General features: G+C 37.4%; 1 protein-coding gene across 3 annotated transcripts; it reads right to left on the reverse strand.

Annotated features, from left to right (window-relative positions):
• fign (fidgetin) lies at positions 1 to 26,797 on the reverse strand. 3 transcript variants are annotated; one of them, XM_031743142.2, is made up of 3 exons: positions 26,643 to 26,797; positions 25,763 to 25,797; positions 1 to 6,783 (listed from the first exon to the last, which is right to left on the reverse strand). In XM_031743142.2, the coding sequence occupies exons 2-3, from the start codon at positions 25,785 to 25,787 to the stop codon at positions 4,547 to 4,549; spliced, it is 2,262 nt and encodes a 753-aa protein (XP_031599002.1). In that variant the 5' UTR covers positions 25,788 to 25,797; positions 26,643 to 26,797; the 3' UTR covers positions 1 to 4,546. The 3 variants fall into 3 exon arrangements, with proteins under 3 accessions (XP_031599002.1, XP_039455516.1, XP_039455517.1); XM_039599582.1 differs by lacking the exon at positions 25,763 to 25,797; XM_039599583.1 differs by lacking the exons at positions 25,763 to 25,797; positions 26,643 to 26,797 and adding an exon at positions 12,313 to 12,411.

The raw sequence follows: 26,797 nt of genomic DNA on the forward strand, positions 1-26,797 counted from the left end.
TCAAGTAAGTTTAAGTACAAAATGCATTCAGAGTTCAGGAAAAAAAGAAAACACCTTTATTCAGTATTCAATAACCTTTATGTACCTTGAAATTAAAATACATTTAAATCGACTGTACTGTAAGTATGGCAATACATACACACATATAAACATGTATGTGGTGCACTTCCGTATGTACGCTGTATATCATTAGCAAATGTACAATACATACAGCTATGTGCAAGTTTGTTTTCTGTACAGGTATATGAAAAGTAAAAATTCAGAACTTTATATTTTAATGTTATCCCTCACACTTGCATGTAGAATTGCAAGTGCACAGATATACACAATAACATGCGCACTACAACAATTCACAAAAGATTAAAGCAAGTCGTTATTTTTTAGGAAAAGAATTTGCATTGGGGACCTTGCAAGAGACAAGGTTAATGGAAACATGATATTGTGAATATACTGAACGTCAGTACTGTATGTGCAGGTTAACGTCATCTTTGTTTTCAAGGTGCCTTTTTTTTCTGTGTCTAGTTCTTGACAGCGTAAAGACAGTCTCTTTGAGGTAGACTGCTCAAATTCAAGGGCAAGCTTTTATTTTATGCATTTTTTTGTTTGTTTTAAATTTTTTATCCACAAATGCATGACATTCAAAATGACAGGACATGAGTACTACATGTAAAATATGTAGCAATGAGGTAGAAAAGGTTATAAAGAATGCCAGACTGAAAAAACTCATGATGGAAACACCATTTTAAGTAGTTCAGCAAAATCAAATCACAGAAAAACTGAAAGATATTGAAAAAGATGATACAAGTGACTGAGAGTCAATGTGCTTATCAAAGGTTCTGCTGACATGTTGTGACTGTATACCCACCACATCACCTTCAATACTCAATGATTTGTAATAACATCTACAACATCTGAACTTTACAATGTATTTTGATAAATGTGTCTAAGTTTTCCTCATATCAGATCTTTGTCAAAGAACGTTTAGTGTTTAGCTGTCATGACAAATAAAATCATAGAAATGTAACATTGTATGTGCCTTGTGTTACATTGTGCTCTATTACACATTGTTTGGGAGACAGCTTTCTCTAAAATACATGAGAGATTACTTACATACAACTTAATTTGAGCGGACTATTCCCCCTTTCAATGTACATCTCTGCTGCTTGTGAACAGTTGATCTTTTGTACTTGTGAAATCTGTGCTTGTAAATCGTGCTCAAGGCTTCTTAGTACCTACTTGTTAAAAAAAACACAACAACAACAACAACAAGAAAAAAAAACTTCTATATTCAGTCTCATATTCCAGTGTGTCATTTTCTACCAAACTCTGTAATAAACAAGTTAACCATATTTGTATTCGTCTTCCATGCAGATATGATATGTCCGTTCACTTTGATGGGGTGAGACTTGAAACTTAATATTTCACAAGCTCATGTATCTCTCAAACATTTAACACACTGTGATTCTGTAACTTAACAATGCCCAGTGAGATGGCTAGAGATTTTCCAATTATACATAAATACATCCTGCAATGAAGGTAAATTTGCAGCTTCCTTGAAACTATTTTCATCTTATGCAGGAGAGAAAAGAGATGCTTTAATCTGAATTAAAAAAAAACCCACGCACATAAAAGGCAGTAAATACATGTATGGGTAAGGGCTTTTATGAGTAGCATCAACTTTTTCCAATTTCATGTGTTTGCCCTGAGCAGTGGCCGAATTTCATGTAACAGTGTGTTTTAGGATGATTTCATTTGAGAAAAATTGCATGTGACCGGTGAGTATGGCTGTTACAATTGACATAATGCTACTATTATTACTACCAGTGTACTTACAATGAATGTATGTTTAATTTTTTTTTTTTATAACTTCAGGGTAATTCCAGTTCCTTCAAAGGACTGGTGTTGGAAATTACCATTGGTATTACATGTAGAGGACATGGTCGATCATGACTGTATTCGTCTGTTACAAACAAACGACTGAATATAATAAATAAGTAAAAAGAGCATCAATATTCTTCATTACTGTTTCTCCAAATATGTGTAGGTCTATAAATTTCAAACTTAACAAATGCAATGATTCTGTTCCTAAGTTGATCAAAATGTGTCGGGTTTAGTTACCGTTTTACCAGTTACAATTACTTGTATGGATTTAATTAAACTGCCTAGATTACTCTTCTGTAAAGTGTTACATAGACTATATGAAACTAGAAACAGACTTTTGGTGCAGCTGGTAGATTTCTTGCTCTGTAATTGTTCTAAATGCTTTGAAAACATCCTGATATGGATCTTCGAAAATTAATGATATCTGATAGGTAGCAGTGATCATTGTGAATGTTGTCTAATAAAAGATAAAAGATAAAATATGTGCAATAGACAACAACAACAACAACAACAAAAATGCGGTCCTTTAGTGCCTCTACACACCTACATCTACAGTGCTATCTACTTCAGTGGCATTTTTCAATGTGCGAGTGCTTTGCTTTCCTTACTACTATGAGTACATAATACATTCAATACTTTTACTTGCCAATTCAGCTATCAGATTGGCTCTTTTATTGTTGGAAATGTTGCATGGGCATGTACTGATAAATGGCAGCAAATAGTGATTGAAAACATTGTACCAGTTTAAGTGTGAAAATTATAATGAAATAAAATTAATTTACCAGACAATGCAAGACTAGCCTTCGAAAATGTCCCTAAAAGAGAATGCCACTCAATTCATGGATGTTACAGTTATAGCCTAAGAAGGAAAAGTAAACTTTAACATAACGGAATCATTTTTAAGACAAAACATGTGCAGGCTTACACACGTCTATGTTAGACACAGATTCAGGGGTCTAGCAAGGTACAGCAGCAAGATCACTGGTGAATCTTGGCTAACACAGAGCAAATTATCCTTAAGGCAAAGGCATAGTGTATCACAAACCTGACATTCAGTGGCATTCCCCTTTACGTACATCATATGGTGAGTAACAAGGTTCTTGGCAGTTATCAAAATGTAAAGCTAATAGATTTTTTTTCAGAAACTGTTTTGTTTGCTTTCAAAGGGTTTTCTAATCAAACAAGCAGAAGAGATGCTGACATTTTGCTGTCCCTATGAATTTGTCTTTCAGAGATAACAAAGAAACTGAGGTAGAAAGAAACTTGGGCTATACATAATCCTTAGGTTTCATTAATGATAAAACAGCAGCAAGATGGAATGAAATAGCTTGGGGCAGTCGTCATTCTCAACCCCAAGATGTTTGTCTACACCCTTTGTATTTCTTTCAGTTCTGCATAACCACAAGCTGGGAATTTGTGTCTGCAAACTGGGAACTAAACAACAGGATCATTGTATTTGATGTAAATGAAGATTTTTTTTTCTTATGACAGCCAAAAGGGGGAAAAAATGCTCCAAACAGAAATTTCTTTAAGGCTACAATTCAAGATACACAATGATTCCATTATTTTCAAAGGCAATTGTCTGATCATAGAACAAGTTTCCATTTCAAACTAATTTCAAAGTTAAAGAATCCTAGACAAATAAATGAGAATTACTCTCAAACATTCATTGCAGGAAACTTCTCATTTTGAGGTATTAAATAGCCTTTCATGGTTAGATGATGCAATTTTATATGCAAGCCGAATGCTTGTGTATTGTGTAGTGCTTTGATACAAGCTCATGAGGTACTAGACATATCGTCAACATCATCATCACTTTCCTGAGTTGTCAAATAGAGAACATCAAAAGAAAAAATGGTAGAATTTTACATTGTGACTATTCTGATATTTTAACAAGAATTACATAGTAATTTATTGTTGAAATTGAATTCACCGTGTCAGCTTTTTTTCAAAAAATTTAACTGTCATTTTTATTTATAGCACATCAACCAAATTTAAGTTGAGTGAAAAACAAACAAACATATTCTCCACCTAAACATAATGGATATACCAAAGTTATGGTAAGTAAATGACTTACACATGCATAAAATCTGTGTAAGGTAATGAACCCCAACTAAAATTATGCCAGTAAATTTAATTCAGCTCAAATTAACCACGAGTGTTCACAGAGAGCACAAAACAGACACAGCTGAAGAACACTGTTCAATAATAAAGAGAAAGCAAGGTTTTGTCACATTGTAAAGCTTTTTTTTTGTATTAGCACATTTCACCAATGAAGATTGTGAGGCAAAAAAATACAACAAAAAACTTAAACAGCACCACCTCAGGCACTTGATAGCAACTAAATCTCAAGATCAGCAGAATAGTATATATATATTTAAATATATATATATGTATATACAAAAATGTGGGGCATCTTCTCCAAGCTGTTTGAGTTGTAGTTAACACATGGATTTAGCCATATAAAGTTTTTTTCTGATTTTAACCAAAGTCTGACGTCCAGACTGATAACTTCTGTCAGAAGCCAAAAAAGGAAATTTCCTTTACTCTATATAGCATGTTCATGTCATCACTGTTTGGTTTTTTTTTTCTTCCTCACTGAAGGCTAAACACTTATTTGTACTCAACAACTGGTTTTAAAGAAACTGTGTTTGATAGGTCCATTTCATTGATTACAACCAAACATTTTATTCCACTCAGTGTACATATCAAGTTCTTTTTGTGATATGCTGGGCTGGAATTTGCAAAACACATTGTCAAAGTCTTGGTAAGAGATTGGCCTCATCTGACTGGGGTGGATATTTGACAGGTCAGTACCAGGCATGCCATGGAGCGGACCTACAACAGCCTCTTGACACAGTTGGACCACATCCAGTCCTGAAAAGCCTTCTGTCCTCTGAACAAGTAGTGACATCTCTTTGTCACTAAGACAGTAGTTATGCTGTGAGAGCAACTGACTGATTATCTGATGGCGTGCAGTCCCATCAGGCAAGGGAATTAACAATCTCTTGGTAAAGTACCTCCGCAGGGACTCTGGGATCTCTTCAGGCTTACTTGTGGAGCAGACCACAAGAACATGGTCCTCAGTAGAGGTCAAAATACTGTCAAGCTGTATGAGAAGCTCAGCCTTCAGGTGATTCACAGGACTCTCCTCGCTGAGCTGGGCTGACAGCAGTAGGTCCACCTCACTGATGAAGACTACTGCTGGTTGGCGACAACGTGCCATGAGGAAAGAAGCCTGGATGATCTTGTCCCCTTCTCCCAACCACTTGGTCACCAGTGCTGAACTGCTTAATCGCAAGAAGGCAGCCCCCAGTTGGTTGGCCATGCAGCGCGCCAGAAGTGTCCTACCAGTTCCCTGAGGTCCAAATAAAAGGAGGCTCCGAGGTAACGTGGCCAGTCCGCTGAACATATCTGGCCTTAAAATGGGCCATAGTATCTCCTCTTTTATGGCTGCTTTGGCCATATCCAGACCTGCAATGTCACTCCAGTCCACTGGGGAGCCTTGCTGAAGGATTTCTGTGGTTACCAGCTCTACAAGGTTGGAATCACTATTCTTCAGCTGTTCCTCTGCAGCATGGATGGAGGAGGTAGCTGTACCTATATCAGACCCCGTTAGGGAGTGAGGGAGGTGCTGTCTGTGCTCTTCAGTTTGCTCGCTCATCATGGGAGATTCAAACTTGCTGTAGGGCTCAGTAGTTCTAAGATCACCTGCAGAGCTTTTTGTTGAGCCGTATGATGGAGGAGTTAGTGCTCTGCCAGAGTGCAAGTTAAATTTTCTTTGCTGATCAGAAGATATTGGCTGTTTAGTTGGCTTAAAAGCTAAAGATGTCGCTTCAGCATTTCTTTCAAAGCCACTGCCCCTGTTTGAGTCTGAGATGCTGCTATCTACTATTCTGTACATGGGGCTCTGTGCAGAGCGCTGTTGGTTGTAGCTGAAATTACCATAGCTTGAGTCCATATCTCCATGTCCACTCATGTAGAAAGCTTTTCGTTTTAATGAGTTGGACGTGCTGCCATTCAAAGGTGTTGGTGCAATTGGGGTATGATTATTGGACTGGTAGGTGTAGCCAGGCAATGTAGAGGGAGGGATTGGTGTAGGAGCTGCAATACCAGACGGCAGATAAGCAGAAGGAGGGGGTGCTCCCCCAGGGCTATAACCAGGGCCAACTGCAGCCTGCGAAGCATACCCTGTTGGAGGATAATTGTAGTTGGGAAGGTTTGGAGACCCAGTGTTGTAGCTCGGCACTAAACTAGGAGGAGGAGGCGGGGGAGGGGGTTGTAATAGCCCAGCGCTGTGCAAAGGAGAAGGATGTGGGGATGGGAGGGCGGGGGTACTCTGGCCGCTGTAGCTAGAATGCAGGTAGGAACCGTTGTAGCTGGCAGTATATTCCTGAGAGGGGAGGCCCGAGTGGAGAGTAGTGGCTGTGTGACTTCCACAGTTACTACTGGAATAGCTAGGCTCAGACAAACTGCTGGCCACCCCTGGGGAGCTGCCTATGCTAGCTGACACATCTGTAGGGGGTAGGGCAGCTGTCATTCCAGCTTTGCTCACAGATATAACATCTGGAGCACAGTTCATTGGGTAAATCCCCTCCTGCCAGGACTCATTCTCTGACTTTCGTCCATTCATGAGTCCAGTAGTGCTATCAGAGTAGGAGCACAGCAGGGTTCTTTCATTTGGGCCTTCTAGGATCCCAGAGTACTTCTCTGCATATTTCTTAAGCAGATTGGAGGCAGTCAGCGCAGAGATGTCATCATTTGCCCACGCATACTGGTATGTTCGCTGTAAGTGCCCCCGGTAGGCCTCTACTTTGTGTGCTGGCGAGCGAGTAGTGGATGAGATGTCAAAGTGTTGCTCTGCCCATTGTGTGTGCTCTGGGGTCCACTGCATCTTTAGACCTGGATATTTCACATAGGGAAGAAATATATCAATGTAAGCATTGAATTGTGGTTTATCATCATTTAAATGCAATAATATTCTACAGTTAAATTGTAAAAATTCAAACACACTGAAGTCCATAGGTGTTTTTCTGACTATTTTGTAAGAGGAGTAAAAAAACCATACAAAGTAAAAAAAAAAAGATATATTTTTTGAATGTATGTACTAAGTACCTTTTTTCAATATCAGAAATATAATTTTTAATACAACTTGCTTCATAATCGCTACATGTCTTTTATGACAGAAAACACTATCTGAATACACATCACAGACACTATGAGGATGTGGGACCCATCACTTGGTAACGGTGGTATAATCCACCCAACACAGAGCAGAATGACACAGACATTGCAGGTCAGTCTATAATCCAACTCTCATCTGAGGCATTCTGAGACAGTTTCAAATCTGCTTGGAGGACAGCAGCAAAGCAATCTTCCTTGGCAGCGCTCTGTTGCTTTCATCACACAAACCCCTCAGCCCAGCATGAATTACATCCACATCGAGTCTGCCTACTGCTTCCTCATCGGCAGAGTGAGGATGAGGGAAAAAAAAACAAAAAACCCCCATGCTTCACTTGTCTTTTTCTCCCCAGCCTCTCTATATAGCTTTAAAGGTTTGAATGACAGAAATAATCAAGTTAAATACTAAAGTAAATCTGCAAATAAAAGTTTTTACTCACGCTGTCATCTATTACTCAGAGATTATCAGAGGATGTACTATATCCCCAAAGAATTTAGACTACTAGAGATTACAGCTCAAGACAATCTGATAGTGTACACAGTCTCACATCTCTCATGAACACTAATCTGACCAAATGCCACAAGAAGATATGAGAGAGGATGCATTCAACTCAACTGTTCCTGCCCATTAGAATGTCTGTCTTTGTTAAAGAGGCACTGTAGTGTTATACTGTATATTTCAGTAGGTTAAGTCCATACCACAGGATTTGAGCAACAATCAGCTAATGTCCAGATTATAAATGCTGTTGATTCCCTTCTGACTCCCTCCCAGCTATTTGCCCACCAGCAACTCTAGACACCAGCAGCTAATTAGCAGGATGATGCTGCACTAATTGTGTTAATTTACAAGGTTTTAGTCAAAGAGATCCATGCTATAGCTCACATGGTTGTCAGCCATCCAAGCTAATCATAAAGGAAAGAAAACCTGAGGCAAAAAGCCAATGCATAAAAATAGCATAGCCATACTGTAGTTGAATAGAAATGTTTACCAATATGCAGAAAATGACATGTAAAAACAAATCCTGTTACTATGGAGAACAGTGATAAACTTTATAATCTGAAACAATAAAATTTAAAAAAGTCATACATGTCATACCACAAAATCTCACAAAAAGTGTATTTAATCTAATATTTCTAATATTAATGAACTTAAAATAAAGCGTCTACACTCTTGAGAATTCCAAAAGTAGTTACTGACTAACACTACTGTGTTAGTCACTCATTATATTCCAGATCAACTGTTTTGCTAGGTATGTAGGTGGGTCAAATGCAAATTAAAGAGTCTGCAGAGGAAAAAATATTTTTCCATTACAGCCTGACACCCCTTTTCTTTTTTCCTCTCTGCTAATGTGTTTTCTACTACATATATATATACATATATATGTTTTTTTTTTTCCTAAAGAAAATATCACATAATGAAGACCTTGTTTTGAAAGTAGCAACTGCCACTGCAGTACCCACAAGTATCATGATGATGGTCTCTGTAAAATCATTCAGTAGACTTCTTTAACACTCAAGGCACATTTTGTCAATAACAAAATTGCATGCAGCTTATTGAGTGAGCTTTTTCTATTACAGCTAATCCTCTCTGAACAATGTGCCACTTTGGACAAGCAAAGAAGTGCTTCTAGCGAAGCATACTTGAGATCACTGAACATCAAGTATTTTATAAAAAGGAGACCATTCAAGATGATCAAAATTCAACGCACTGCTAAAATAAAGTAGATTTGCACTTACAAAAAAAAAAGAAAAACTTACACCTAAACCTGGCTTAAATAAATGGGTATTACATACACAAGCAATAACACGACACATTCCAGTCTTAATTGGTATCACTGGGTGTCTAAATTGTTTGAATGCATCAACCAGTTTAATTATACTGAGACATTTATAAACAATAGTATTTTAACGAAAATCAGAGAATGGCTTGATAAAGAACAAATGTTATGGAATGGATGATCAATGCATCCCAAGAGAAAGCATATGAATAAATACTATACATGTATAAAGACAGGCAAACAATTACACATATGGACACTAATCCATCAAGAGGCATAAATTCATGTGTACACACACATAGTAAATTAATATAATGAGCTCCTACTTTGGTTTTACATTACAACGTTGTTCTTTATTCTACCCTCATAGAAATTCAAATACAACATCCACAAGATCCTTTGTCCTTCTTTGAAATGGTATAATTACAGAGAACTCTATTAGAGGAATGTTTTCAGATAGCCTCAGGGCTTGAGCTCAAATTCCACTCATCAGCCACTCACAAATAAGGCCTTTGTTAGACTTTTCTCTGTTTGTTAATTCATTGGTCTCAATAATCCTCTATGGCATATTTAAGATGATCATTGTAAGTAAACATTTGTATTGAAAATGTATCCAATTCTGGAGTTATTTAGTTCATAAGACGTCTGACTGACCCAATGATAAAAGCAAGAATTATCTGATAAAACACATAATTGTCCTGCACAAAATAATATAGAACAATTTAAGTTATACATTATAAATAAAATATCATCAGAGAAGATCAGAAAATACATTCGGCATGTTATGCCATGCTGCGTTATGGTGTTTAATTTCAAGTTGAGTGATCATCATCGATGAAACAGAGAAGCTGACCTTTTTGGGAACTATTAATCTGGTAGCCTAGGCCGTTTTTAAGCAAACAAGAGTGGGCCTCCACTCTGTCCATCCAATTTCCTAGTGCGTAAATTGGACCACCGCTTGCACAATTCTCTATTCATTACTGTGCTGCTGAAAGGAAGCACAGAGGTGGCAGAGTGGTTTTCTTTTCCTTTTTCTGTCTATGTGTGTGAGTGTGAGCGAGAGAGAGAAAGCAAAATGCCTTCCAGGAGGGTTCCCAAGCATAAAGAGCTGGACTTTCCTTCCTCTTTTTGGGTTTGGGGGAGGGGAAATCAGGGGGTTGGGGAGGTGGGGGGTGAAAGCTGTCTTAATTGAAACGCAGCCTAATCAGACTCATTACCATTTTTACCAATTTGCACCACCAAAGATGCTTATTAGGTAACTGTGTTTAATAAGCCGCTCTTTAGAAAACTAACTGTAATGAGCTCTTTAAAGTCAAACTTGAGTGTGATTATGCACTGGAAGTGTTTTGCAGAGCTAAAGCAGACTGGTACATTTAGTCATGTACAATGTCATAATTAAGCTGCACAAACTCTGCACTTCACACCACACAATAGTCCCAGCTGAAGCAGTAGACATGCTGAAAAGTATTTATAATTACTGATCATTACAACCCTGGGGTTTTCATCGCTGGACGTAAACATAATTATGGGAGCTTTTGCTTTTATTCTGCACACAGAGCTCTCTACTTGACAAGCGTGAAAATATTGCAGACAGACAGTAATTATGTTTATAAATAAAAACAAGCTGATATTCATATTCAAATTCACTGGAGATATTCTAAGTAGGGGTGGGGCAAAACATTCTAATACAATGTGAAATGGTAATCGGTATAGCTACAGTCATTCATCTCACATATCAAGTTAAGACTATTTAAACTCAATTTAGAGCTCCATGTAGCACTAGCTCCAATCTTTGGATGGCAGGGTGCCATTTAACCCCTCATTTAGAAACGATATGCCTTCCTCAGTCACCGTCTTTTCCGCAGCTACTGCCTATACATTTCAGTCTGTCCATCCATAGCAGCAAATTACTACAGGTCTCCTGACTATCAAAGTCAAATGATGCCATATGATTCTAGTCTACTCCAAACTTAAAAGGAGGAAAATGACTGTGCAATGCGCTTATAGTATGTTTATGGCGCCTTTTGAAACGGTGTTTTTATAATCACAATAATACAGGAAGAAATCAGCTTGAAACCCACTGCAACAGAGCAAGCACCATTTCAAAGTATCAAACAGGAAAACGTGTCTGACTTTAGCCTGAGCACATGTATTAACATTATCTATCTAAAACTACCCAATGCTGAGCCATTTGCACAGTTCAGGTAACTAGAAACAATGTAATTTATCAATGAACCAGCTGATTTTATAGATTAACAATGAATGAGATCATTTATGTCTATTAGAATATTACATAATATATTATATCTCCTGTCAAAATAAAAAAATAATGGAAAAAAAAACAGGTTTAAAGGAGGATTTTTAAAATTCACATTTTATTATTTATTATAGTACTTTTTATCCATTTATTATTGTACTTAACTGGGTTGTTTCTGGAATATCAAAAAAAAGACACTGACACTGAAAATTTAAAGAAATTGTACTGAATCGTGTTAAGAATCTAATTTTAAAAGGAAATAAAATTGTAGAAACGTCTTCCACACAAAAAGTTTTGCAAATTAAGTTTTTTTAATTAGTGAAATGAATTTAATATTGATTACAAAATGTGGTAATTGAAATTACTAGGGCAAGTTGTCTTATGAGCTGGTCAGTAATTCAAACAGCTACCCTAACTTCACATGAAATAGTCTTTATTAACAAGAATTAAGAATTAATGTAATGTGGATAACACAGACACACACACACACCTACACACACAGACACACACACACACACACCTACACACACACACAGACACACACACAAAACAAGTTGCCATAATTCAAATTGCAAATTTCTTTAAATAGGAGTAGTAGCATTTAAGAAAATTAAACTTGTGTGATTTAATTTCAGTCACGTATTATTCAGATAAATTAAGTACAAAGATATAAAACACTTCAGTTTGCTTAGTGAAAAACATTTAATGCATCCAGGACATTTAACTTGAAATACTTTATAAAGGCTGGCAATGAGAACTCAAAGAAATTAAAACTTTAACATAATGCCACAAATCAGGATCCAGTTGGTGAAGTAATATATAAATATGGTATCAAGAATACATTTCATATATAAATTAATTATGCCATTATTATAACTTATGGGACAAACAATTCTTTCTCACACATGTCTGCCTACATCTAATATGAAATTTAGAGGTACAAGATTAGTTAACATTTTCTTAGTTTAGAAATTGCACAAAGACTTCTCTAGGCTTTTTTTTCTTTCATAATTTAGTTTTCTATTGACCTTGTCACTGCTAGCTCCTCCCGGGAAGGGCAGCAAACAGACAGCTTACCTCCTTCACACATAACTACAAAGTCATCTTTTTCTTTGCACCTGCAAAAAGGGCACTTCACCAAAGGCTTAACACACACACTAAATTCATTTTACTCCATAAGATCTCAGTCCACTCTGTTCAGGCATCCTCACCTACCACAAAGAGTTTGTTGCGCATCATCATCATCATCCCTCACTGGTGTCCCACATGTAATCACTGCCTATCGTGAAAACACATAACCAAACTGCATGTACTATTCCCCCCACTGAGTGACATTGTCTGTGGTGGGCAAAATAGCATGTGGCCTTGAATAGGAATTCACCCAAAACAATAAGATCCATCCATTTTCTTGATCGCTTGTACAGCTTAGGTTTGTGGGAAGCCTGGAGCCTGTCCTTGCTGTCACAGGCGGGGTACACCCTGGACAGGTCATCGGTCCATTAGAGGCCTAACATAGAGAGACAGACAGCCACACATCTACACACCAACTCACTTGTATTAGCTAGTGTAGAGATGGCTGTCTGTTAAGATTACTTGGAATTAAGACTGTCATTACAAGTAGATTTTAATTAATAAAACCTTCAAATGTAGAATCTTTGTAACTTATCAAAACTATTTTATGTCTGACAATTTCTAAATTGCATGCATAAAAGTCATGTGGTGCACCAAAGCAAACCCTCTTTTGGACTATTGCTAGGTCCAAGTCTGCATGTTTTGCACCCCTAATCTAATGCACTGGTTGCTTATTAGGTTTTTACATAAGATTATCGGATTACCATTATGAGCCAGGCATGTTAGCTAAATTATCTCAAAAACTGGACTATTTTGCAGAGATATACACTAGTTGAACAAATTTGAGGCATACTACCTGTCTTTAAAGTCGTACATAATATTTAATTAAAAAAATGCTATTGTTGCCAGGCATAAAATTACCATTATGATACTAGTAGACCACCTATCAATAGTCATCACTACAGTAATAGCTTTAACCAAAGTGGCCTCAATAGTTGCAATCACCATTACTGAGGTAGCATTCATTGTATGTTACTAACACTAAAGCAGACTAAAAATGAGATCTTTCTCAATCGCTGTTATAATTAATAGTAAATTTGTCGCTTACAACAAAATCACCTTTGTTGTGATTTGGCACTATATAAATAAAATTGAACTAAACTGAACTAAGTCTAGACCTTCAAATCTGTCCATTCCATTACTCATTTGGGATCATGACATGGAACAGCGGTCTCTTAATCATGTATCTAGTGGTCTGGTGAGGGCTTTTAACACATTTTTTGTCTTTACAGCTACATTTCAAACAGCCAGTGCTCACTTGATGTTTTTATTACCGAGGCATGCAGCAAAACAAATGGAAGAAGACCTTGTACCATCTTTACTTCCAGGAAATATTGAAAATCCCAGCAAAACTGGGCAATTTTGGGCATGGTTAGTTATGGATTTCAAAAACAAAAAGATTTTATATAAGTGCTTATGTATCACTTTAACAGCATTAGACAAAGCAATTATTAGCGGAGCAAGAGTTTGTACTTCATGGGATCTGAGTAAATGGATGGATCAACAAAACAATTAAAGTAGACTGTTGGATTTTTTCTGCTTTGAACCAGAATTCAAAGCTTCTTTTGAATACATGTTTATAACTATAAAATAACTAACTTATAACTATAAAAAAGGTCAATAATGTCATCTGTTCTGTATTCCTGCTTACATGGCATGATGACATAATCGTCACGTTTATCTTTATTCAGTGTAAACCTCTATAATTTTGAAATTCAAATCTAAAAGCATAATGCATTTTTGCTATGTACTCTGAATATTAGCTCTAGGGTAACATGTATTCCACATATTTCTTTGCAATTCAGTAAATCATAGGTTGAGAAAATCTCTGAGCTGTCATTTCTTCTTCTAAATGATGCTCATTAAACCATAAGTCTTCAGGCCAAGAAGCCCCTGAGGCTACATCTTCCATTACTACCCTAAGTATAGCTAAATCCACACATATGCTAAACTAACAGCCCTCCATGCACAAGTAAAACTTGTACAGTGAATATAACTAAGACAATTACAGGAGAGAGCCTTCACAGTGTTCTGTAGTGCATAATACTGATGAATACTCAAATGGCTTGTTAGTCAAAAGAACACAGTCATTGAACTCAAGCACTGGGTGAAGCTTGTTTAACCATAGAGCACACATACAGTAGAAGCAGTGATCTTGCAAGCCTATATGAACTTGGCTACTCCACTCCTCAAGGGATCACTTACACACTTCAAAAGAGAAGAGAGGCAGATTGTGACCTTGCTACAAGAAGGCTCATTGACCAAAAGCTATTCAGTAACATTTTCATTCCCCAAAGTCCTGTTACCCCAAGGAACTCCCCAGTCAAAGAGGAACAAGTGTATGGAAAAAAGCAAACAGGAAGGTGTAAATTTGGGTTATTTATTTATTAGCTTGTTTTCTTGTTTCTGGGATTTTTATCGCTTGTACTTTACTGTAAGGTATTGAATTGGTCTCGCCGAAAACCTGCTACTTGATTTACAAACCAACAAGCTAAGCCCCTTTGGAAATTAACAGATTATCTTGTTCACTGGTCCAGTTCACAACTGTGATTGCTTTCTACTTCCAAATATTAGGCTTTTAGCCATATTAACCTGGTTAAGACATCAGTGCAATGACATTATTAAAAAAAGGTCATTGTTCCCAATGTTGAGGCACAAATCAGAATTGTTTTTTGTTTTCCTTTTGATCAAATGCCAAATGACACAATCAGTTGGAGTATTTGAACCATTCATTTGATGGCCGCTGTTTCACATCGCTAGACTGCCAATGGAGAGCCATCCATTTTTATATATTACTGGTCAAAAAAACCCCCAAAACAAACAAAAAATCAAAACCCTAAAACAAATCAAAAAAGGAGCGACAAAACGTATTTAAATTTGCCCCAAGTCCTTCCCTACAGAATTCAATCCAAAAGCACTTATGGAAAAGGAAATGCACCGTTATTTTTGCATACACTAGAAATCCAAGGCCATCTGTTGTTCTATTTACCATTTCTTACACATTAAAGTGATTAAAAGTTCAAATTGAACTCTAATTGAAAATACCCAAGTGAACAGAAAAAGGATGTTTGCCTGTAACTGCTGTCAGCCTTTCGCTGAAGCATTCTGAAGCATTCTGTGATATCGACTGCAAGTCTCAAAGAAGGTCACTTCTCCAACACAGGCCAGACAAAAGGTGAAATGAGACAACTGAAGCAATCTTAGGTCAATATGAAATAGAAATCTCTCAGCTATACTGTAATAAAGTTACTGAAGTGAAGTAGTGAAGGGGAACTTTTACAAGGAAAGAGCTGTCCAGGAGATTGGTTCGCCCACTGGCAAACAATGGCTTCTACTGTAAGAGCTAAGGTGGCATGGTGAGCACAGTACCCTGGAAATGCAATAGGACATTTGTTTTTAAAAGTGTGTTTAAATTCAAATGGAATTTAGAAGTTTTATGCAAGTGATGAAAGCAATGCTCTGGAAAAAAAGGGTGTAAATCTTTTAATATTCCACTGTAGTGGTTTTAAAGTGACAAACCAAGAATACCTGCTTAGATCAGCACTTATTGCAGCTGCACCGTAAAAACAATTTCAATGACAGTATAGGAGACATTTTGTTCAGTGTTTTATACAAATAACTTTAATATGACTGTTATATTTAAATATTGGTAACATTTACAGTGATGTGAGGGAGGATACCAACATCTTTAAAGGAAACAAATATTGCAACAAGCAAAACATAAAGACACTGACAACTTTATGAAGTATCCATTCCTCCTTATAGAGTTCAGAACTTGAAACGTGAAAAATAAAAAACAGCACAACTATATTTATCTTCAAGCATATTCAGTTTAGATTATATACACAAACACCTGTTGTGAAATATGCAGAGACACTGAGTGAACCTGATTTTCAACCTGCCCTTTGATGCACAGTGTTCTCCAACATACTTCCAGCATAAAATTCTATGACTTGTTCATAACCAGAGTTTTATAAGTTTTCGAGCTGGCCTTGACACGACCTCTTTAAGTAATCCAATGTGAAACAAATGAAAAAGGAAGAACTTTTTAAAAAAAATCAAGTGAAGAAAATAGTTATTTTTTAAAATCTGATATCAATTTAGAAAACACCTAAAATCCTTTTGCTGCCAGATCTCTGGATTGTTTGTTATGTGTTAGGGTTTCTCCATAAAGCAGGATCATATTTCGTCAAATCACATTTTTAAATCTTCTTGCTTTAATATAAAAATCAATTTAGAAAAAAAAACATTTTGATATAATTTTTGCATGTGACAATAGCAGGATAATATGACTTTCAACATAAGGTAACGTTATGGAAAACGCATTTTGGATTATTTAAAAAGTCCATATTAGCATTCATTTTGCCTCTCTGTACAGTACATATCATCATTTAAAATTCCCATTACAATGGTACTACGGAAATTTCATGACATCAAATGAAGTTCAGCCCTGTAAAACTCAAAATCATGAAATTATTTTATAGGGCTTAGACGTTTATAATAGGGTTTAAATTCCAGATATCTGTGGTTGGAATAAATGCTTATCTTCTGTATAGATGACTGTTGCAACTATATCCATGCTTAAGAAGGGTAATAGTGTAGTGTAGTTTAGTGTAATTCTAATACTTTAATTTTTACAAATGGCAGAAATGAGTGAGGCAGTATAGTGCAAGCAATTGTAAACCAGTGAAAGTGGGAGATGGGGAGCCTTCAGAGTGTTTTGACATAAATGAGACATGAATGCAGAAAGGGATGTGAAATGAGAATTATTCCAGAGCATTCCTTAATAGATTATGAAATGAAGGAAAGAAAAAAGGTCAATTTGTGTCACAAAGCAACTGTGAAAAATAAATGAGGTAATTAATAGAAATTGAGAGGTGCGCATTAAAAATATTTCTACATTTTCTTTGTTCGACTAACACTTTTCAAGGGTTATAAATCCATTCCTTGAGAAAGTTCAGAGACGTGAATTATACACTACAATGCGTTAAGTATCACAAACAGGATAAACAGACACAAAGATCTCCTGCATTTCATTATGTCGACTTAATATGCGGTTCTTTATACCGTTTAAAATAATGATTGTTCTGCATTGTGCCGTATTCGCATGTTCAGAGTTCAACCAATTTAAAGCTAATTAATTAGACACAATTCTATTAAGAAACAAATCCCACTCATCAATATACACAACCTAGGGTCACCCATTGCTCAAATGCGAATTGGGTCTTTGGACCACACGGACTAGAGAATAGCACAATAGCACTATTAGACCTCACAATAAACAGTTTGGCATGGATATATTCGATGGAGCACGAACTCATCAGTGCTGATGGATTTTACTTCCCTTGACAGAAAGCAGAACCGTCGCTTGGACATATAGCTTTCTCTCCAATGGTCACTGTAAGGAAATTGGCGATGAGTTTGATATCCAAGCTAACAAATGGCCGTGTCTTACTATATACATAACACAGCAGCACTGTGCTTTATGTTAATCATCATCAAATATTGAGAGACAACTGTTCGTCCCTCTGCTATTGTAAACATGTGCAAAGATTCTTCCTGCAATGAGCCAAACTACACAAAGAGCATTAAATTTAAAAAGACAGAAAGCAATTAATTAATTGAATTAATGTTAATTCGAGTTATACACCTTAATTAATTTGTACATATTGTTATAATGTGTCTGAATTTAGCAAAGATGGGTGACTAAAAGTCTTTTCAAAAAATACTGAGGATATATTCAATAATCTGTCTTTTGTTCTTAGGTTTTTCTGAACAACTATTGTGTCCTAAAATATAGTTAATCTGATTTATGTTGATACAACCACAAAAAAACTAAACAAACAAACAACAAACAGCTTTGATTGTTAAATGTTCTCTGCTTTTGCCCATCGCCCATGTGCTGCTTGTTCTATTACAATGAATGTTTGAAAGAGGAAAGTAGGCACAAGTCCTTCTGGCAGAAATGTGCAATAAAAAAACATTTACTCCTCTGTTTATTTGTTTTATTTTTGTTTGTTTTTTTCTTTTTTTCCTTTTTTGCAGGTTTATGTGTGGATAGTTAAATAAATCTGCCTCTGGCTAGTATGAGCTCCCGTGATGAATGGTGCACAGAGTGAACATACAGTAAAGTATACTGGTCCACTTTGTAGAAGGCAGATTGTACAGCCGTGCTCATTTGGGTATGCATGAAATAACAATACTCTACTGGGAGCATTCTAACTTTCAAACACTTGGGGTCAACTACACGAGCAGATTCCACATGTGCAGCCTGTGGCCACTGAGGTCTGGAATCTACCTCCCTCCTGGCTGGGTGACGTTGCATGTTCTATTTCAAGACCGAGGGTTGAAGTGAGGCTGCAGGGAGTGTAACACTGACCCATATGACCTGTGGCCTAGAAAAGCTGCCTGAAGCTCTGCACACTAAAAACTCCTCACTCCTTTGCTACAGCTTTTCAAAGGCAAACAAAACCTTTGCACATAGCATGTGTCTTTTCATGCCAAATGATTTGCATCCTTTTTATTCACATCTTTGAACTGTTGTCACTGTATTCCGCGCTGTTGTGGAGCCTGATGCTCACTCTCTGAGGTCTCAAGTGGGAAGAAAGAGAGGAAGCCAAAGCAAAACTGCTTTACTTTCAGGCTCAGTGTCTACAGGCCACATGTCTCCAGTCATCTGTCACTAGTTTACATACATACTATGACACTTCCTCTCTCTGTGGGAACCCGTTGTCACCACTTGGCCGCCAGCAGAGGCTGACTGGGTGCTAGATGGGTCTCCCCCAGGTACCTCTAGGGAGCCACATTAGGCCTAACTGACAGACTGACAGGCGCGCGCGCACACATGCACACACACACGCATACACACATACAGTCCATCCCTTCCCCAAAACACTCCCTCCTCCTACAGTACACCAGCTCGCATGCTCCCAAGGCATGGCACACTTTGCATGAAGCAGTGACTTTGCTTTACATCAATTTTTTCAGACATAAAATTATTTTTTCACCCCTCTAGCCTCTCCATGCTACATGGAAGTTTTGAAATGAATAATGGAAACAACAGAGCTGAAGACTCATGGGATCCATTTAAAGATGTGGGAGAGGCGATGCAGTCAGGGGCTTGTGCTGCAGAAACATCACGCTCCAAGTAAATGAATTTACTATTGTTCCGTACCATATAGAAATGCTGCGTGCAGGTCGGATAAAGCCAACAATGATATAATAATATATTTTCCTTCCAAAGGACACCATTAGAGTAAAAGTATATCAATAAAAAAACACTTCAAACTGATATTTCCACCAAGTAAAAAGATAATCTGTGACTTGGATCCAGTGCAGCAAACGCCGTCTAAAAGTATGAAACCATTCTGCCGTCTACAGTTACAAGACTATACTACAAGCAGGTATCACAAACAGAACACAAGGTTTCCTTTACTGACAGCAACATCCTAGACAGACAAACGGACAAATGGCTTGATTTCCGTTGCGAAAGTGGGAGTTTCAACTATGTTTAGCTATTCTCAGCGAAACCTTCGTTTGGCATTTCCACCTTGCCTCCCCAGATACTTGCGGTGGAAGCGAGCAAGCGAGTGTGGGGCAGTCCACTATAACAGCTATTTTAGAGCATGCAAAGTCAACACGACTCCCTGAGGTGATTTCCTGATAATGAACACAAAAGAAGTGTCAGCCCTCATAAAGCTCAGTGATGATGCTGAACTCTCGAACGTTCATTTCTTGCGCTCCTTCGTCTCCTGATTTAAATTAATCTAATACCAGGCGGACTCTAAGAGGGACTGTCAAATAGGCCATATGCAAGACAACAAGGCTTTCCGGGACTATTCACTTAAGAGTTAGAAACAGCTTTATGAATTTAACTTATCTACATTTATTATTAAACAATAGTCACACAACGAGTATTTTTTTTCTTTCTTTCCCCACGTATCCAGTCTTCCCGATTTACTTCTGCGCAGACTGCTGTGGTCACACTACAGTGTCACTGCAGACACCTGCTGCCTTTGCCGCAGCCTGACACCTTAAACCTTCATGGCAGCATATACTCAACCTTCTATCCCCCCTTCCCCTTCCCTCCACTCATCCTCATCTCCCTCCTCTCCACATCATCAGGCAAACTTCAACGCACGCTCTCGACCCTGGCACTCAAGGCTCCCTCTGCTAGCTCCTGGCACAATGCCAGCCCGGCAGCCACCGGACTCCACGGAGGATGAATGAGTCGCTAAGAACTTTAAGGAAACCACTGATAGCTCACATCTCATCTGATCATCGTTTTAGCTAAATGCCTCAAATTGATATCTGAGACAATTAGCCTGAGGTGTGATGAAAAGGGGATGAAAAAAAAACCAGTAAAAAAGATGAACTTTTATATTCAGAGCAAATGTGTGCATGCTCTTGAATATAAATTTTGAAGTTAATACAAGGATGTATTGCAGTCTATGAATTATAACACTATTATACTGTCATTATGACAACTGCAAAGTAAAATGGTTTTGACACATTGCTAGTCTGTGAGAGAAATGTATTTAAAATGACTTTAAAAAAAGAAATCCAAATTAAATTTAGAGCAAGCTACATTTAGAATCACAGTAGCAGGATCAAAGCCAGTCAGCTGTTATCACAATTAAATATTGATTAGGACAAGCCAACACCAAGACAAATGTGACAATTTACATAAAAGAAGTAGGGTATTTACCACTAGGAATAACCTATAATGAGTCTGACAAACGTGGTGAAATGAAATAGTATTTAAGGTTGTCTAGTTGCATGGGCTTTCAGTGGAATCAGTAGAATGATGGCCTCGATTACCAGTTTAATCAGACACTGGTTTGTGAGAACACAAGTGGAATTTCAATACAGCAAAAATATTGAGTTTTTTTCTTATCCTCTAGTGAAAGGCTTGCTCCTCTTTCACAATAAAAAAAACCTCCCCAACAGCAAGCACAAAAAAGAAAACACCTTGGAAGAAGGACAGGAACAAACACCACTCTTCACCAAGGTTATTCAGTGATAAGCAACAGTACTCAGGCCCACAATGACAGCTCAGAGTGCCAGCTATTTTCAAAAGTCATGGAATTGTAGATTTTGTTAATCATACTCCTTGAGTGCTGGGTATTCACTGCCTCTGAGTAGCAGTAAATTATCTGGCTAAAAAAATAATTTAAAGTTATGGAAGCAGATTCAGTCATAAGGACATAATGTTGTTATTTCTCAGAAATGAATAACATCCTCGAGCTGTCATCTAGAGTTGTCTGCTGCCTCTTCATTCAGACCTTGCTCATAAAGCACCTGAATGACATTCTCAGTCAATCAATTATAATTTGTATTATAAATGTAATTATAAAACACTTTTAAAGAGATGTAAAGAAAGCTACATTAACAGATGAAAAATGTGGGAAAGCAACAGTTCTCTTTGCAAGACGCAGACACTATTCAGAAAGAGCCACAAAACAGTCTGGGCAGAAACCAAATCTTTTTGGTCAGTTAGAAATAAAGAATTTTGCATGACTAATTAAAATGTAAACAGTGTAATGAGGACATCAGTGATTTAGGCAAACGTCTCTGTGGCTGCCACTGGGGGTATGATAATTACAGAGGCAAATCTATGAATGCACATGAATCTCCTACAAGTCCAGATTAAAAGCCTTAGTGCTAAACCTAGTTTAGTACACCTGGGAATTGTCTATTCTAGCCAATCCCCAACAGGCGCTGAACTGCCTTCTCTTCTTATGAGTGCAGAGACACCTCATGTGAAGGAGATGAAACAAAGCCCTTGTTTCAGTGTGCTGGAAATGAGAAGAACAAGGACTTTAAGGCAACAAATGCTATACTGTGTAAATAAGATGCCTGGCAATGAGGGCCTAAACAAACCTGCCCTTGCAGCGTACCCTATGAAAGTGTTGCCATTATAATTAGCCATTTGCTGAATCCTAAGCTCTGTAATCATATTATGCTTTATGGTATGGATCGTAATGATATTATAGCATGTATATGTGAAGGACCAGTATCTTTAAAGATAGAACAGGACACCGTGTCCATCCTCAAACTGGTCCTCAACATACACAAAGAAAAACAGGCTGGCTGACCTGCAAGCACACAGACACACAAAAGCGCCACTGCACATTTTTTTTTTGACTGAAAAAATAAAACAAGCCTCAATAAACAAAGGAACTCTAAAGGGCCATTTAAATTACAGACAGTAGTAAAGCAGACTCTAAATATCTGTCTGCTCTTTAATATAAAGCCAGCATTGTTTTATCAATTACTACCTGTTAAACTAAATTAATGTCAGAGTATTTTGTTAGAATTAGAAAAAAATGTGACAGGCCCGTAGCTAGGAGACATATGAAGGGTAAGTACAAGCAGCCAATAGTAGGCACATGCATTTTAGAAAATGTCTATGCCATATGCTGTCACTCAGAGGGAAAAAAAAAAACAAGTCTGAGCAGACAGTCACTGTGTCTAAATGAGATGGTAGGAGGAGGAGGAGGGAAGAGAGAGGGAGGATGTCAAGGATTCACGGTCCTTCATCTTTGCAGTAGAGCAAACACGTCCCTCAGTATAGCAACAGACAGCTGCCTCCACCTTCTAATGCAGTCCAACTTAAATCACTGCAAGAATTGTCAGTGTAGAGTGAAACACACACAGATAACATAGCAAGCTGCCATAAGGGAAACGACAGAGATGTGGATACAAGTGAGGAGACGAACAGAGAAAGAGACAAAGAGAGAGGAGGGGGAACATGTTAAAGATTGGAGGGTTTTTTTTCTGTCCCTTTGGCTTGAGTCTTACTCCGTTGGGGACTCCCTTGCTTTTTATATGAAAAACAGGAAAGACACCACTTAACATATTTTCTGAAAGATGACAATCCTGCACTGATCTGGTACAACACACTGTAGTCAAGGGGCTGAATGGGATTTCATCTAGTTACCGACAAATAGATCAGTCTGTAAAGATGAGCATTTCATCTATTTACAAAAGCCCTGCAGACATCCCACGGGGTGTTTACAGAGAGTCAGCTCAAGGTATTCAGGAGCTGGCTTTAATTGTTGTGATTAGTACATATATAAAGTGTCAGTTCCACCGCACACCACTTCCCTAAGGTAACAGCTTAAGCCGTGCTGTCAATTTTAGTGATCACTAGTAATGTTACACACTTTAGATTATAGACAGAACATTTAGAGATTTAGAGAAGCTAAACTGATTCACAAGGACAAGATGCATTCACAAGATGCACACTCATAATTATTTTTTGCTTTATGTTTGTGTACTTATATTACTTAATTATAGATGTACTCAACAAGAAATCAAGAAATCACCTGTTGTTTTAATTTGTTTACACTGTATTTCAGGAAACCTGTTTAGATTTATGTGACGCTAATAGCACATATAAAGAAGCAGCAGTAAAATAAGCAAGAAAAAAAATGCGAAATATCCAAATTGTTTTTAAAGTATGATTAAAAAAAACTAACATTTTATTACATTGCACTGCAGTGTGGAAAATAAATGTATTTCTTTGACCACCATTAGCAAGGAATCCCTTTGTCAATATTTCTATATCCTTCTGTCACAAAGTACATGCAGTGTTTTTTTAGTTGACTTCATGCAACTTCTTGTTATTCTTTGCACTCACTCTTAAAAGTGTGAACATGTGTGACATAAGGTAAAGTAGGTGATGAAGACAGGAGTCAAAACTGAGACTTGTGTCAAACAGCAGCTTAGGTTGTTATCATAAGTGCTATCCTATCAGAAATAAACAGAGCTGTCAGCTTCTTTTCCATGCACAACAGAGGTGTCTGGGGTTAAGTAAGGATCTGCAAGAATCGGCTAACACGCTGCAGGAGCTCATACATGGAACCCTTCCAGAGTTTGAATTCTGATAAGTATGCTCAGGGCGAGTAAGAAGGCCATTTTGTGTGTACAACTACTGTAAATCTATCAAGATAAAACCATAAACCCACCTCTGAAGTCTTAACATCCACGAAAATTATACTGTAGGTGTAAACCTCCAGGAAAATGCATTTGTTGCGATATATATATATTTTTAAATTGTCAGTTAAATTACACAAGTCTATCATTTGAAATCATACATTTAAAGATCGTATACACTGTACATGACATTTAGATTACAAGCTCTGGCTACAGATTAAATAAAATATATTTTTTAATGTTTAAAACAAAGTGTAGTCTCAGCCAGTGTGCACGTCAGAGAAGCTCAGACCAAAAGTCTGCAATAAAAATACCTACCACACATGCACAGGGGTATAAATATGAAAAACATTAAAAAAAAAAATCAAACCGACAAAATTAATACCCACTTTAAAAAAAACACATTACAACCAAACACTCAAACATAATGAACGTGGCGGTAATGTACATTTTTTCCACTGAGTGACGGATGCTGGAATGCTGTTATTTTTGAAGAGGAATGAAAACATACTTCAGCTCACTGCTGATGATGTTAATTTCCTCTCAAAGCAAAACATGCAAATGAAATGTGCGAACACAATTAAGTAAATTGTTCTATGGAGGTGGAAAAGGTTCACTTAGGACAAAGTGTTTGCAAAAGAGAGAAAGCACACAACTTGTTACTTCACTGACTTTGCGTCCATTTACTGGCTTTTCACAAATCATTTCCACTTTATCGTAAATGACAGCATTTTTTTTTATACATTGCTTGTGAACTAATTTGTGAGGAAATACGATATCATTTCACCTGTAGGTCTTTTTGGATTGTGACAGCTAAAGATAAAAGCAGTGTGTGTTTTCCTTAAACTTAGATTACTTGGGTTATCTCATCAGGTGTTTTGTAATGTTGAAACAAGACAGCAAGCTTGTATTACCAGTAGTTTTGTTGTATAAATTATTTTAGATCATGCTTCATAACAATAGTATATTTGTGATGCAACCTGATTACTGTGGAACCATGATAATATATTTATGTCCTAACAACTCTAAAGACACCCTTTAATTCAATGCCATGTCATAAATCTGAAAATAAAGTATGTTTAAAAAATGCAATTTTCTAGAAAAATCTTTATGGGCAAATATTTCTATTTATGGTTAAACTATACTATAAAATCAGACTCCATATAAAAATTGCTGGTAGGTTTGAAATGAGAGCTCTTAATATTAATTTGTAACCCTAACAAAAGAAGTCAAATTGTTAGAGTTATGCATGCAAGGAAATGAAAGCAGGGAAAGGACAAAGAAAAATGAAAACTGGACATCAAGTATGTCAATTACAGAAACCAAACCAATTAAAATGGGGGCAAATTTCTTAACCTACACAAGGCACTTTGAACTCAATTGATAATGCCACTTGTACAAAATTAATATCACAATGTGCCCTCGTCTATGATCTACAGTCATGAAATTATTTAACCTAAATCAAGTAAACTTCTGAAGATGAACCAGGCATGCACAAAGAAAAAACACACACACATTTACTGCAATGGAAGCCTTTTTTCAAATATGACAATTAAAAATAATAATTTTAAAGATAATTACAAATTGAACATACCATATATACTGGTGCTAGTGATCATGTCTTCAAGCCTAAAAACAAGAGGAGAGGGAAAACAGCAGAAACGGAATTTTCACGAGGAGGAATTCCAAAGGTTGCTTCTCATTACAGCCACTTTTTGCTCAGCTATCGGATTTCACAACTTTCAAAACGCACGGTCCCCTTTTCTTCCTGTAGGTATTCATTTAGAGCGTATAATTAAGAATAAGAAAAACGAAGAAGAACGCATCGTGCGACTCATATTTTCAAAGCAAAAAAAAGAAAAGAAAAAAAAGAAAAAGCCCTGGAAGGAGACGCAAAAGCCACACAGGCACGGCTGGAGGCTGTCACTTCTTGCGCGAGTTGAAACAAGAGAATAGGAAGCATGTGAGAGACTGTGGATGACACAAAACACACATTCTTCATGCCGCCCATTAGAGGAAGAGGCTAAACCAGCGTGATGCCCCCTCCCTTTACTTTTAAAATAGATTACTTGCCAGCAGTTGTCCCACTAAGCGCGCAATGACAACCCATCTATTAACCACCCGCCTGCGGTTATCGCGGCAAGTTTTATTCAGGCTGACATGCAAAAACTTCTCGTTGCAGGGAAGTTATTTTGGAGACTGGATTCAGCCGTGCGTGTAACCTTCGCTTCACACAACGGAGTGTTACACGTTAATTGTAAAGTCGCTTTCCAACTTCATAATCTTCTTTTGGTATTTTCTAAAGCAGCGGCCGGTAATTTTGCTTCGATGAACGCAGAATGACTGGCCACAGACTGCGCTGCAGCTCTGTGATGCGCGACACCGTCTCTCTCGCTGCGAGCATTTGTGCGTGCAGAGCTGCTCCGTTTCTCTTTTTAATTGTTCGCATCACTGAGAGACATAACAGGACTTACCTGTGTAGGTGACAGGGCAGCGTCAGGGTTTATAGTACCATCGATCCAGTGAGTGTGCAGATGAATGGCTCGCTGGGGTTAAGCGTGGCTGCTCACGATTTGAAACCATTCCAAGTTAGTGAGGTGAAGACTGACCACAGCCTCTGCCATGTTGG

This window comes from Oreochromis aureus, linkage group 16 (genome assembly GCF_013358895.1).
Source record: "Oreochromis aureus strain Israel breed Guangdong linkage group 16, ZZ_aureus, whole genome shotgun sequence".
Taxonomy (NCBI): Eukaryota; Metazoa; Chordata; class Actinopteri; order Cichliformes; family Cichlidae; genus Oreochromis; species Oreochromis aureus.

Bases quoted from the DNA above. Each gene is read 5' to 3' on its own strand.
- fign (XM_031743142.2), bottom strand. From the start codon at position 25,787: ATGATCACTAGCACCAGTATATATG. The intron at 6,784-25,762 runs GTATGTTCAATT...TGAAATATCCAG, and splicing joins CACTAGCACCAGTATATATG to GTCTAAAGATGCAGTGGACC.